Genomic DNA, 12,957 nt, shown 5'->3' with positions numbered 1-12,957 from the left:
TTATTCAAGTTTTTATTGATTTGTCGTTAACTTGATATCTTTTTTTCTTGTAAAACAAAATTTATCATTACAGAGGATGATAATAAGAAATGAAAAATTTAGTTCAACTAATCGATTATTATATCTAATAGATAAATAGATATGTTAATGAGTTGTGTCATGGTAAATATTGTTTAGAATAAGTGTCAAAAGATACTCACGAAAGTAGAAGTTATAACTTTTAACTCAAAATAAGTTAATTACGTAGTAATACGTTGCTATTAATTTTTAAATTAATAATTATTATAAAACACATTATTTCAATTATATAAAAAAAAAAAAGTCATGGGTCCAAAGCCCACCAAGATGAGTGTGACTGATTTTTCATGGGCTCAACAGAAAGCCCAAAATAATTGTAGTAAAGATTAGGTGCAATTTTGATCATATTTTTGGTAAACAAAATAATTATATCTAATTATTACAAACCAAATTCATTATTCTTCTTTTTCATCATCACTTGCATGCCCAGAAAACTCTCTAAAACTACTCATCAGCAGGATGCTTTCTTTCACGTCCTCTCACTTCATTTTCTTCTTCTTCTTCTTCTTCTGTATCTTTGGTTTCATGCTTCAAACCTAAGGTCTGTTTAACTTCTTGTTAAACCTATTAAACTTGAAACCCATTTTCATTAACTCTTGTTGTGTCTCAAATCCCTCTCAAAATTCAATCTTTGTGATCAAGCTTGAGCGTTTTGGTCAAAACTGACATGCCCATTTCAGTTTCTTCATGTTTCTGTTAGTTAACTCAGTCAAAGCCCTATCTTGGTGTTTCTCCAGGCTTTCAAGCTTGGACTTGAGTTTCCTTGACTTGGTCTCTGATCTGCTTTCAGATCTCCAAACTTTGGATTTCTCTGGGTTCTGGTCAGTTTTTGCTAGTTCTCAGTTCTTATTTGCCAGAATTCCGTAAGTTTGACTTTGAGGCTTATGAATAATAGGGTTACCTGTCAATTCATTTTTTGTTCTTTTTTTATATGCTAAGTTTGTTTTTCATTGTTGCTAGAGTGTGAATTTTGGCTCTTGTTTTGGGGCATGTTTAGCAATGTTAGTGGGGTTTTGGACTGTTTTGGGTATTTTGAGTTATGTAATTAGGGTTTAAAGTATTTATCTGGTGGTTGTGTGAATCTGCTCTTGGTGATTCGTGTCAAAAAATGTCTGTAAATGGTCAATGTTTTGTGGAATGGAAAGAGGAGTTTGTTTCACAGGAGCGTGGGAACCGTGTGGTTCACTATTTTTTAAAGGATTCTAATGGGGAATCTGTGCTTGCTGTTGTGGGCACTGAAAGAAGTGTTAGGCATATGTTCTATGTTGTGGCTGAGGAGTTTGTGAGAGTTTATGGTGCTCAGAATTCGATACATTCTGGTTACAAATGGAGGTCGCGAAGAGAGGTTGTAGATTGGCTCACATCTATGCTATCTAAGCAGCATGTCCAGGGAGATGACTCCAGTATGTATCAGTCCCTTTTGGATTCATGAATTGAAATCCATTCATTGCGTACTAGTAAATTTGAAATATTATGTTATTATAGGATCATAGCCATAAATTAGAATGCCCTGGTAGTAAATTGATAAGAGAATATGTCTTCAGAAACCTGATGCATCTAATTCTATTTTTCTTGACAGAATCACCAAGCCTTGAATCAGCACAACCATCAGGGTCTCCTGAATATCCTAAGAATGGGGTCAGAACTCCAAAGATCCAAATACCCGATGAGATGGTATATTTCTTTTGATGTTCTTTGAGTCATTGATAATTAAATCTTTTGATATTCAGCTGACACCTCCTTGGCAGGGCCGTCTAAGGAGTATGAATGGATGTGATTCAGATATTATGTGGTCAGGCAATGCATGGACATGTGGAAAACAGCTCAAACATTACCGTGCTTTCTGCAGGAATGGAACCACAATAGCGGTAAGCATCTGTAAACCATATAAAAGGGAATACAGAGGCATTTTTAAACTTACAGTGCATAAGGTGAATGTCCTGAGTTTGCTTCCTTATAATCCCTCAAGTATACAAAACCTCATGTGTTACATATTGTGTAAAACTTAGTAGATTGTGTAGAATCAAGATGATACTTTTAATGCATAATTTTTTGGAACCTTGAGATAATTCAATGTCAATAGGGCCTCTACTACATAGCATAAAAGTGATGATGAAAGGAGAGGGCTGATGGGTCTTTTGCGAAGGAACCTAAAATGAATAAGTGTCGTTTTTCGAATATTTATCTCAATAAATGGAAATGTGATTGTAGAGTCACAATGCAAGAATGTACTTGACTAACTTTATTCATGAGCCTCAAGGGATCAATTAATTGATTTGCATTGATGAGTTTCAACAAGAACTGACTAATGTTTACCTGATGTAGTAATTTTACTGGTCTTTTAAGCATAAAGGCATGTAGAAACTACTGTAGTGTTTAATTTTGTATTTTTATTCCCCCATGAATTTTTCTTCTTTTTTCCTGATATTCAGATTCAGTCCTTTGTCTTTGTCATGGCCAAGGGAGAAAATCACTATGTTGCATATTTAGAAGATATGTATGAAGACAAGAGGGGACAGAAAAAGGTCAAAGTGAGATGGTTTCACCACGGTCAGGAAGTTAAAGGTGTTGTGTCTCTGCGTAATCCTCACCCGAAAGAAATTTACATCACCTCCCATGCACAGGTCATTAGTGCAGAATGTGTTGATGGTCCTGCCATAGTCTTAACTCGTGAACATTTTGAAAAATGTGTGGCTGCATTTCCAAATGCTTTGTTAGCCAGAATACATTTTTGCACTAGACAGTTTAGAAGCAACAGGTTGAAGCCCTTTGATTTGAGTAAATTGCATGGCTATTATGAGCAACCACTTATCTCTCTCTTGAACTCAAGTCCCTTCCGGGAGACTGACATGGAAGAAGGTGAACTGCCTCCTGGTGAGAATTTAAAGCTGGGAACCAAGAGGACAAGACATGTTAGGGGGAGTAAAATGGCAGATAGTTTGAGAGTTGAATCTGGGAGGGGTTACAATCTGATGAGGTACGAGCCTTCATTCAAGAACTTGAAATATGGTTTGTCAGGCATAAGTTTGGTTTCCCTCAAGCAGATTGAGTATCAGCCTTGGACTAGTCCTTTGTATGAGGTTGATGAAAAGATAGAGTTGCTGTGCCAAGACAGTGGCATTCGAGGTTGCTGGTTCAGGTGTGTCATCTTGCAGGTATCCCGGAAACAGATTAAGGTCCAATATGATGATCTGCTAGATGAAGATGGATATGGCAACCTTGAGGTATGATATTTCACTTGAGAGCGTTGTCTAAAATATTTTCTCATGTCGATGAACTCTATGCATAAGACTAGGTGATCATAGATGATAGAGTTATACAGTAGCTTTAATTAGACAAAATATGATAAAACAGTTACATTCTCCAACAATGACTTGCTGTCCAGTTCAGCTCTAGCATGAATATGTCTAGTCTAAAGTATCTTGTATCTCCTAGCACACATGTAAGTAAAATCTTTTCTTCAAAAGTTTGAATTATTCTCCTTGTTGTAGGAGTGGGTCCCATTGTACAAAGTGGCTATACATGATAAACTTGGAATGAGGTGCTCTGACCGCCCAACAATCCGACCGGCCCCTCCTAATGTTCAGGCAGACCTTTCACTTGATATTGGGGCTGCAGTTGATGCATGGTGGAGTGATGGCTGGTGGGAAGGGGTTGTAACTGGATTTGACAGTGGTAGCAATGATAATCTGCAAGTATATCTTCCTGGTATGTGTTTATTTTATTGTTGTCACTTTTTTCCACGTTTTCCCTTTATGAAACATAATTGTCATGGTGTATTAGGTGAGAGCTTTTTCTTGAACATGCACAAAAAGGATATCAGAATTTCTAAAGATTGGGTCCGGAACCAGTGGGTTGATATTGAGGCAAAACCTGACATACTCACAGCGATATCTGCAGTTCTTAACCCGGATAATAAAGTTTCCGTGTCCTCAACTGTTGCCAAGGATGTCAAGCCTGGTTGTTTGGATATGTCATATACTGATGTTCCTAGTAGTACTAAACTCGATATCACTGAAGGTGAGAAACCAAAGTTAGACACTTTAGCCAGTTGTGATAACCTAAAAGAAGAAGACATGGATCGTTTCAATGAGGAGAAGCCTGCATCACAAGAAGTTAACAGGGAAGGGGGTGATGATGTAAATGTGAGTTCTGATGAAGTACATGGTGTCCAATGCATTGATGCAAAAGATATTGATGAGACAAAGGATGATAATGACGACAATAGAAGCAAGTCTGATGCTGAGGATTTAGAGACCTCTGAGTGTAACCATAAAACAGCAGAACTTGTGGATGTGCCAGCATGAAATTCAATGCAGAAGTTAGTAAAGCCTTAAATAATGATGATTAAGGTGCTTTGTTGTTGTCTAATTTGATAAGGTTTATAGCTTGGTGGTCAGGATGCTTGTAAATAGTGGGCACTGGCAATGTGGAAAGTCGTGTTTTTTTGTTTAACTTAGTGGCCTTAGATGTATTGTACAGAAATGAGAGTAGAATTTTAGGGTCTAGCTGATTGATTTAGAATTGGTTCTAGTCTGGCATTAGGTTTTCCTTCAGTAAGAAGCTCTCCAATTGAGTCAGCTATCTGCCTTGTTGACTCACACCACTGCATCTTGAAGGTACCTTGTAACACCAAGTATGTATTCTCATTGTGCCTGAATTACCCGTAACTCTCTTATATTCTTGTGAACATTCAAAATTTAGTGCAGTCTTACTATAAAGTAACCAGGGGTGGATTCGAACATAGCTGGCTTGGCTCAAATTGATATTTAGTTTGATTTGAACTGAATTTGAGTTGAAGTTTCAGTTTTATAGTTTAATTCGAATTTGGTTTGAATTTTTTCCGATGATACTATTTATTCAATATCGTCGAAATAATACTGTGTGAAAATTTGTTTATTCAAAATAATACTATTTATTTTATCAATAATATTATTGACAACATCTTTAGTTAATTTGAATGATTTGAGTTCAAATTCAAATTGATTGTTTAAGATTTGAGCTGTATTTTAGTCAGTTTTATGTTTGGGCTAGGTTTTTGGTTTGAATCCAACGGAAACCTGCAATGAGTTCATCTCTGACTCAGAACAGGCAACCGCTTTCATGCTGTGTGAAAATTTTGGTTTCTTCTAACATATGCACTTGAATGTTCTGTAACATTTTAACCGGAAAAAATTATGTGCGGCGGTCTTATCATTTCATTTGATTGAAAATTATTTTAATGGACAAATCAGCTGTGTTAGTTGAGACATGTTTTGTACAAGAAAAATGTTGGTCCTAAGACACAAATTTGCATTTGTTTGTATGATGATAAATCTGTTACCAAACCAAATTTGTTTTTCGATTGGCCGATCAGATCAATAGAACTAATTAGGACTCAGACTAACTATTTGATTGAATCAATTGTTGATTTGGATCCAAAAACATCGCAATTAGTATCATTATACTCATAAATGAGTTGATGTGGACATGTACACGTCAAGGTCAAACTCAAACTCAAGGCAAATGTCCAAGTTCAAAGAGAACATGAATGCATTTGATTATATTGGCTGTTAAGTACAGTTTAACCGCACCCCCACAATGCTGATTTTTTTACTCCTATAACATATAAAAAGTATCTATCCAAACTTTCGAAGCCTATTTTTAGCTTTAAAATAAGCTGAGGATAAGAAAGAATTGAGAAGGTTAAAAGAATAACAGGAAGAAGAAGATGAACACTATAGTCTTAGCCACTGATTTCCATCTATGAATGTCATGTTCAGATAAGGCTGTGCTTCCTCAAAGCTGAAAGACTTCAACCAGGGCACCCTCTGGCTTGTATCAGCGCCCTTTCCCCAACATTGGTATTCACTAAATACAGCAGTCCTGTGGACACAAGGGTTTGTGTTTACATTAGTTAAACCTTCAACAAATTCTTTATCTGAATTTAGGGCTGGATTCAAGCTCAGCTCACTGAGCACCCTATAGGCTTGTGCTCAAGCTCATCTAAGGAGAGCTCATTTCGAGCTGACAATTGAGTTTGAGTGAGCTCAACTCGAATCCAGTTTTGATTTTGAAGAATGAAGAGATACAGAAAAGTTGCCATACTTTTGCCTGTCAGGAACGTTCCAGTCAGTCCATCCTGAGGGAACTATGATATCGTCCATGAATGAATATGAATACACTATTCTTGCATAGCTTCCCCAGGCTCTTCCCAGGTAGATTTTGCCAGTTCCATTGATTACACAGTTGACAAAAGAGAAGCCTGTCTCTTCATCCGGTGAATCCCTGTGGTGGGCTGCAATTGCCCCGGAATTTTTGGCAATGGAATGAATCACAGAATTCTGCACATTTGTTTTTTCAGATTCAACCACCATTTTTCCAAGGCCTGGAATCATAAAAAAAACATAAAATGTTGGACCAAGAAAGCATCTTGGGAAAGAATTAAGAACCTGGTAGAGAGATCTTGCCCTCCCAAAAATGAAATCCACAGTGCCTTGAATGTGACATTGGTAAAAGTAATGAGATCCAATGTCATCCAAGAGAGTATCCTGAGTCCCCAGGATTCTGACTCTGTAGAACATTGCTTTATCACCACCAATTCTCAATGCCACCGCCTGCATTCCCTTTTCTCCAGGAATTGCAACCACTGAATTCTGTCAAACACACCCAGAAAAAACTGAGCATTTATATCATTCAGACCCCCAGAAGAAGAAAGTGTTGTTAACTAGGCAATGGTTTCAAGCTTTGAATTACCTCAAAAGTAACCCCAGTGGCACAAAAATAATCTGACAAAATGGTCACTGAAGCTGAGTTATATGTGCCCAATTCATTGCCATCACTGTCCTTATCAGATGCTTTATCTCCCCAAGTAATTACAGTTTCAGAGACATCACTGTCATTCCCAATGAGGGAAATAAAAGGTTTAGATTGTGGCACTGTAATTTTTTCCCTGCAAAAAACACTAACTTTCTTGAAAAAAATGAAAAGTTTGAGCGGTTATTAGTCAAGAAGATGGCTGAAACCGTTCAAATACCCACGTAGCTAGAAATAAGTAACCCACCAAAAAGTTTGAAACTTTGCAAAATCATACCTGTAAATTCCCGGAAGAATGTAGATTTTGACTCTTTGTGGATTGTTCTCAGGGACCATATCTATGGCGCCTTGAACTGTTACAGAATGCCCTCCACCATTTTTGTCAACCACAAGAACTCTACTGTGATTCAAACTATCTCCCATTCCCACACTCAGCCCTCCTCTTTCAATATCAACTCTCATGTCATCCCAGGTGATAAACTTGACGCTTTCATCACAAAAACCCACCTGAAAACCAGCCAAAAAGGCCACAAAAACCAGACCAAAAACAAGAAAAACACTCTCTGGAAACCAAAAACAGTCCATGAAATTCGAAAGCACCACAACAGAAGAAGCAAGAAGGAGGAAGTTACAACAAGCGTGGAAGGTGAAAAGGTGAGAAAGAAAGGAGAGTAATAAATACAGAAGCACTTGCATGGTGAAGAATAATAACAATATTAATAACAGCATCAACAACATGAATAAGCAATGTTGTGATGAGGTTGTAGAGATAGGAAGCCATAGTAAAAATACAAGAAGAAAGAAAATGAAAGATAATTAAAGGGTGATTAATTAGATGATGATCATGAAGAAGAAGAGGAAGAAGAAGAAGGTGGTGGTGGTTTGTGGATGACAAGTTAAAAGAAACATTTAAAAGCAAGACAGCAGTTTTTTTTGCTCCTTTTAAAGCTGAAGGAAAACTGAAAAAGATTAGACTTTCCAAGAAGGATCAAAATGAACAAGGAGAAGAACATGAACGAACTCTTTACATGAGTTTTGATTGGTTAGGTTAAGATTTGTACTTTAATCACATGTTTAAAATACTCAAGGGGGCCAATTTGCATGTGGAGTTTAAGAATTTCACATGAAAGGGAAAATGAATTTGTTGCAATTACGCGGGTTTTGAGTCTTTTAGCTACTTGGGAATTCATTTGATCGAGATTTGGTTGTAAAATATGCATGGCATTTTTCATATTTTTGTTCTTTATTATTCCATTTTCAAGCTCTCTTTCTCTTTGCCTTTGTTTGCACAAATTTCAAACTCACTTTTCTTGTTTCTTCTCATTTCATATTTTGCTCCTACGCGGGCAAGCCATTGTTGAAATATATCTTCTAGTTCACATTTGAACAATTTATTAATGATGGATAGGAATAGCAATGATACGTGCACATAATTTTGATTATCTAATTGAGTATCTACATGATGTATGACTTGATTACATGATAACAAATAATTTGAATATTTAATTAATTGATCAAAACTATATATACATAATTTTATTGTGGCAATAATAGATATAAACCCAAGTGGAGAAAGGTTAAAAATCATTTATAAATATTCAGGATTCGATCTCAACGTGATGTATCACAATAAAGTTTATCCTCTAATTTATTAGATTCATAGTTGTGGGTCTAAATAATTATGAGCTTTCGAGAGTTTACTACAAAGGTTTTTTTAGATTAACAAAAATAATAGTAATAATAATAGGTATAAACCTAGTATAGTCGATCGTTATAATTGTAAATCAATTACGTTATAAATATTATATCAATTATGTATATTAGAGACTAAGTGTACATGAACATTATCTAAAGCATGATTTGAAAAAAGAAAAAAAAAAGCACAATGAACATGTTTTGTGCGCCTTATGAAGAAATGATAAAATATATAGGGTTAAACAAGCTTTCGAGGATTTATATATTTTACTTACAGTAAAAAACTTTCAAAATCAAGGGTGTTAGTTGACCCTCTAGACTCTCTCCCTCTGCCATGAGATAAACCCTATAATTATTGTTGAAAAACACATATATTATGGAGGATAAATACTAAGCATATATTATCATAAGGGAGTTCTTAGATTTTGCCCATTTATATAAGTACATTAGCTTACAATCATATATTAATCATTATTGATATTATATAGTTTAACTAAAAAAGTAATCAACCTTTACTCTTCTAATTACATTCATTTTGAGAGAGAAAATGAAGAGATAGGATAATTTTATTTATTACTTTCATTCTCCTTTGAAGATGGGCAGATTGAACACTTGAGATTTTTTATTTTCTAACCTACATAGTTGAGAAAATTTTAATGAATAATATTACGTATATAAACTGTAGATATTAATAGATAAAAATAAATTAACGTGTTAATATTATTTTTAATTCAAAATTATTTAATTGTATAATAATACATTACTTTGTATTTATTAGTTCCTACTGCCTTTATGTAAAGTATTATAGAATTTTAATTATTTTAAATCTTAGATTATGCATATGCACTTGCTATGCCAATTAAATTTGTAAAACGTGCTATAATGGGTAATGTTTATTATTTAAAATATTAATGATAATGATTTTAATATTTTATTATTTATATGAGTAAAAAATCATATTTAATTCATTTATAATATTTTAGTTAATTTATGAAATTGACAAAAATAAAAATATTAAGAAAAAAAATGGAGAAAGTGTTTAGAGCAAGCCCAACCAGAGAAAAATTACTTGGGCCTGAAGAAGAATTTGGGCCCAAAACCAGAGCTGATATCTTTTTTTTTTTGGAAAAAAATAAAAAAAATTGTGGGATAATTCTACACTGAACGACTCCAAAGGGAGGGGAAGCAAGAACAGCCGCTGCTTTGTAAGAAAATAGAGAAGGATCGGATTGAAAATGGCAACGAATTCAGTCTCTGCAACAGTATTACCTTCTTTTACAATACCCATTTCTTCAAATCCAAAGTTGTCTTTTTTCTCTTGTTCTTTACCCTCTAAAGTTAATACCTTCAAGCTTGGTACTGCCGTACGGCCCTCAGTTTCTTCATCAACCAGGGTTTTTGCTGCTCCTGAAATCTTGGATGGAACAGAAACTTTATCGCCTGAGGTTTGTTTTGTTGAAGTTATGTTTTTTAATGCTTGTGTTTGGTGGCTTGAAAATGGGGGGAAAATGGAAAATATTTTGGGTTCAGTTGGAAATACTTTTATTATTTGGGTTATTTTAAGTGCTTTGAATGTACTTTAATAATGCTTTGATTGGTTGCTGAGAAAATATGGGAATGAAAAGAATTGGTAGCTGGAAATTGTGGGAAAATGGAAACTTTTGATATCGTTTTTTATTCCGTTTTGACTATAGGTGTGAGTGTAGATGTTTTTAAGTGTGCTCTGTTAATGTTTTTTTTCGGTTGCTAAGAAAATTGGGGAATGACAGGATTAGTTGCTGGAAAATGTAGGAACAACGGAAATTTTTGATTTTTTTTTTTTTTTGGCTCAGTTGGAGCTAAGTTAACTCCAATGGTTAGTGTAACTGTTTTTTCAAGTGACGTTTGTTGATGCTTTGTTTGGTTTCTGAGAATAAATGGTCTGATGCAAGTGTCTGATGTGTGGGAGTGGAGGTTTTTTTGTCTGGTGGAAATATTTTGTTTGGCTGCTGAGGAAATCTCTGAAATAAAAAATATTTTTATTATGCTCAATATAAATTGGGTTAAATATGTTATATATTGTGCTTCATATATTTTGTTTTGTTTCTAACATTGTGCTCATTGTTTGCATAAAGCTTGTTACATGTTAATGCCTTCATATAGGGCTTATGAAATGTGGCAAAAAAACAAACTAGAGTTTGTGCCATCAGAATTGAGCCTAATATGTCTGTTTTATTATGGTGCTGATCTTTTTAATTTTGACTCCAAAGCATCATTAAATATGTGGTTTAGAATTTAGCTTTTTATTTTGATTTATATATGCATTTAATTGACGATCAAATGTCAAGCTTAATGCTGCTATGTTAATTTTGTTTTGGGTGCTATAGGTTGAAGGTTCTGAGGCACTTAGTCCCTCGGTCAGCATGGATACAGAGCAGGTATTTTTCAAACTAGCATTTGCTTTAGTTTTGGAGAGAACTAAAGGAGTTGAAAATAGTGAAAGATTATCTTTTAGTTGGAAACTAAGATAACAAATGACATTGGTCATGTTAACCTAAGACAATTGCTCTCCTTCTCTCTTTCTCTCTCTGGATGCGTCTCTTCGTTGTGATCTTTTAGGTTTGTAGAGATTTCACTTCTTTCGTATGGATTTAATGTGACTTAACTTATCATATTGGCTTTTTGGAAAAGTTTGCTCAGTGTTTTCTGCACCTTTTATTCAGTCTAAAATAATGTCTGTCACACAATTTGAGCTTGAATTTTCTTTAGATTTGAACTTTTCTATGAGGCTTCTTCAAGTTGTAACTCTCTTTGTTAGGCTTGTTCAACTAGTGTTTTTGCACCGGAAAACTCCATGTATGGTTGGATTATTGACAATGCATTCAACTAATTGGTATTTTAGAAGCTTTCAGTTAGAAAGCAAATATGTTTTGTGCTCTATCTAATGTTCAATTTTACCCAGCCAATACTGCATCATTATCTTGCCACCACTTGCCAGGTCATTGTGAAATCATTGTGTATGCTAAACTGTGTTGATTTTTGTGAGGACTATGTGACATGAAAGATCATGTTGTTTTTAACTCAAATCATCTGTTTTCATATGTTGGTTTTCAACTACTAGTTATTGGCCAACCTGATTGCTATCAACAGATATTCCATGAGTCATAGATTCTGGAAAGGGAACTTTTTTGAGTAATCAATGGATCCAGGAGCTGTGCTTTGCTATTTTCTCTGGTTGTTGTGCCATTTTTATTGCTTACCATGGATTAAGGAGAACTGTCATAATTTTCTGAATATTTTTGTTCTCAGATTGCACCAAAACAGAAAATCAGAATCAAGCTTAGGTCTTACTGGGTGCCCCTGATTGAGGACTCTTGCAAGCAGATAATGAATGCCGCAAGGACTACAAATGCCAAGACCATTGGTCCCGTGCCATTACCAACCAAGAGGCGAGTATACTGTGTTCTCAAATCCCCACATGTGCACAAGGATGCTAGATTCCATTTTGAGATCCGAACTCACCAACGCCTTATTGATATTGTACACCCAACTGCTCAAACTATCGATTCTTTGATGCAACTCGACCTTCCTGCAGGAGTTGATGTAGAGGTCAAGCTCTAAAGAAGCAGCGCTGCAGCATAAGTAAACTTCTTGAATATCTATAATATTTTTTTTTATGTATTTCCATTTCACAGTCAGCTATCAATTGTAGATCTGCCTATTAAACCATGTAGTAGAAAAAGATACAACAGTTGAAAATTTTTTGTAATGTGCTTGAAGTTTCTCCATGATATCTGGATCTCTAACTGGGAATTCATATATTTTATGATCCTAGTAGTTTTCCAAATTTCTGATTTAAAGGGAGACGATTTAGTGTTAGTTTTGAGCGTAGGTTGTAAGGTACAGATCATGTTTAAGCATTCATGTTTCTCTTGGATGATCTATAGTGAATGTCGGAAATTAAAAAGCCTGCTCTTTGTTTTAACTAGTCTGCTGTTGTCCGGACACCATTGCCTTGTTCTTGAGATGATTTTCCTTTTTCCACATAAACCACTCTGTAGCAAGCTTGATTGATGATTAACCAGCCTCCTCTCTACTTCTCAATACTCATTCATCAGTATCTTCTCACTGAAAAATCCCAGTTCATGCTAACTTCTCCAGATTGCAGTGAAGCAACATAAACCTGTGAAGCCTCACAGGCTTGACCCTTTTGAGTAACAGAAGTAACTTAACCAAAAGTGAATCAATTCATAAGAATTCCGATGCTGCTTGATTCTGCAGCATACTCAGGATTGAACCTTTTCTGCTTCTACTGGACTATACAGTTCCATGAATTTAAGTGCTTTTCGTTTACAACAGATGAGCCTCGTTCAAATTCCATTATCAAGAATCAATCCTAGTAGGTTATTA

General features: G+C 35.1%; 3 protein-coding genes across 5 annotated transcripts; 2 read left to right on the top strand and 1 right to left on the bottom strand.

Moving 5' to 3' along the window:
- Positions 1-471: 471 nt before the first annotated feature.
- Positions 472-4,824, top strand: LOC123226107. 2 transcript variants are annotated; one of them, XM_044650593.1, is made up of 6 exons: positions 472-1,481; positions 1,658-1,752; positions 1,827-1,946; positions 2,511-3,302; positions 3,570-3,786; positions 3,862-4,824. In XM_044650593.1, exons 1-6 carry the CDS (start codon positions 1,187-1,189, stop codon positions 4,383-4,385), a joined length of 2,043 nt encoding a protein of 680 aa, XP_044506528.1. In that variant the 5' UTR covers positions 472-1,186; the 3' UTR covers positions 4,386-4,824. The 2 variants fall into 2 exon arrangements, with proteins under 2 accessions (XP_044506528.1, XP_044506534.1); XM_044650599.1 differs by having other exon boundaries at positions 1,313-1,481; positions 1,838-1,946.
- Positions 4,825-5,542: 718 nt separating this feature from the next.
- Positions 5,543-7,895, bottom strand: LOC123219500 (pectinesterase QRT1-like). Of its 2 annotated transcripts, XM_044641501.1 has the most exons (5): positions 7,151-7,892; positions 6,814-7,009; positions 6,510-6,713; positions 6,166-6,401; positions 5,543-5,943 (listed from the first exon to the last, which is right to left on the bottom strand). In XM_044641501.1, the coding sequence occupies exons 1-5, from the start codon at positions 7,609-7,611 to the stop codon at positions 5,796-5,798; spliced, it is 1,245 nt and encodes a 414-aa protein (XP_044497436.1). In that variant the 5' UTR covers positions 7,612-7,892; the 3' UTR covers positions 5,543-5,795. The 2 variants fall into 2 exon arrangements, with proteins under 2 accessions (XP_044497436.1, XP_044497428.1); XM_044641493.1 differs by having other exon boundaries at positions 6,166-6,713; positions 7,151-7,895.
- A 1,816-nt stretch (positions 7,896-9,711) lies between these two features.
- On the top strand, positions 9,712-12,532 carry LOC123219491 (30S ribosomal protein S10, chloroplastic). Its single transcript, XM_044641482.1, has 3 exons — positions 9,712-10,013; positions 10,935-10,985; positions 11,857-12,532. The coding sequence occupies exons 1-3, from the start codon at positions 9,804-9,806 to the stop codon at positions 12,166-12,168; spliced, it is 573 nt and encodes a 190-aa protein (XP_044497417.1). The 5' UTR covers positions 9,712-9,803; the 3' UTR covers positions 12,169-12,532.
- The last annotated feature ends 425 nt before the right edge of the window (positions 12,533-12,957 follow it).

This window comes from Mangifera indica, chromosome 1 (assembly GCF_011075055.1).
Source record: "Mangifera indica cultivar Alphonso chromosome 1, CATAS_Mindica_2.1, whole genome shotgun sequence".
In the NCBI taxonomy this organism is placed as follows: domain Eukaryota; kingdom Viridiplantae; phylum Streptophyta; class Magnoliopsida; order Sapindales; family Anacardiaceae; genus Mangifera; species Mangifera indica.
The sequence above is the reverse complement of the archived record's forward strand: the minus strand, read 5'-3'. Positions and strand labels throughout refer to the sequence as shown.

What these genes read in the sequence shown, in the direction of transcription:
- LOC123226107 (XM_044650593.1), top strand. Translation starts at nt 1,187, where the DNA reads ATGTCTGTAAATGGTCAATGTTTTGTGGAATGGAAAGAGGAGTTTGTT. An exon ending in TGTCCAGGGAGATGACTCCA is followed by an intron (nt 1,482 to 1,657) that starts GTATGTATCAGT and finishes TTTTCTTGACAG; the next exon opens with AATCACCAAGCCTTGAATCA. An exon ending in TCTGCAAGTATATCTTCCTG is followed by an intron (nt 3,787 to 3,861) that starts GTATGTGTTTAT and finishes ATGGTGTATTAG; the next exon opens with GTGAGAGCTTTTTCTTGAAC.
- LOC123219500 (XM_044641493.1), bottom strand. Translation starts at nt 7,611, where the DNA reads ATGTTGTTGATGCTGTTATTAATATTGTTATTATTCTTCACCATGCAA. An exon ending in ATTCTTCCGGGAATTTACAG is followed by an intron (nt 7,010 to 7,150) that starts GTATGATTTTGC and finishes TGTTTTTTGCAG; the next exon opens with GGAAAAAATTACAGTGCCAC. An exon ending in CCACTGGGGTTACTTTTGAG is followed by an intron (nt 6,714 to 6,813) that starts GTAATTCAAAGC and finishes TGTGTTTGACAG; the next exon opens with AATTCAGTGGTTGCAATTCC.
- LOC123219491 (XM_044641482.1), top strand. Translation starts at nt 9,804, where the DNA reads ATGGCAACGAATTCAGTCTCTGCAACAGTATTACCTTCTTTTACAATA. An exon ending in CAGAAACTTTATCGCCTGAG is followed by an intron (nt 10,014 to 10,934) that starts GTTTGTTTTGTT and finishes TGGGTGCTATAG; the next exon opens with GTTGAAGGTTCTGAGGCACT. An exon ending in TCAGCATGGATACAGAGCAG is followed by an intron (nt 10,986 to 11,856) that starts GTATTTTTCAAA and finishes TTTTGTTCTCAG; the next exon opens with ATTGCACCAAAACAGAAAAT.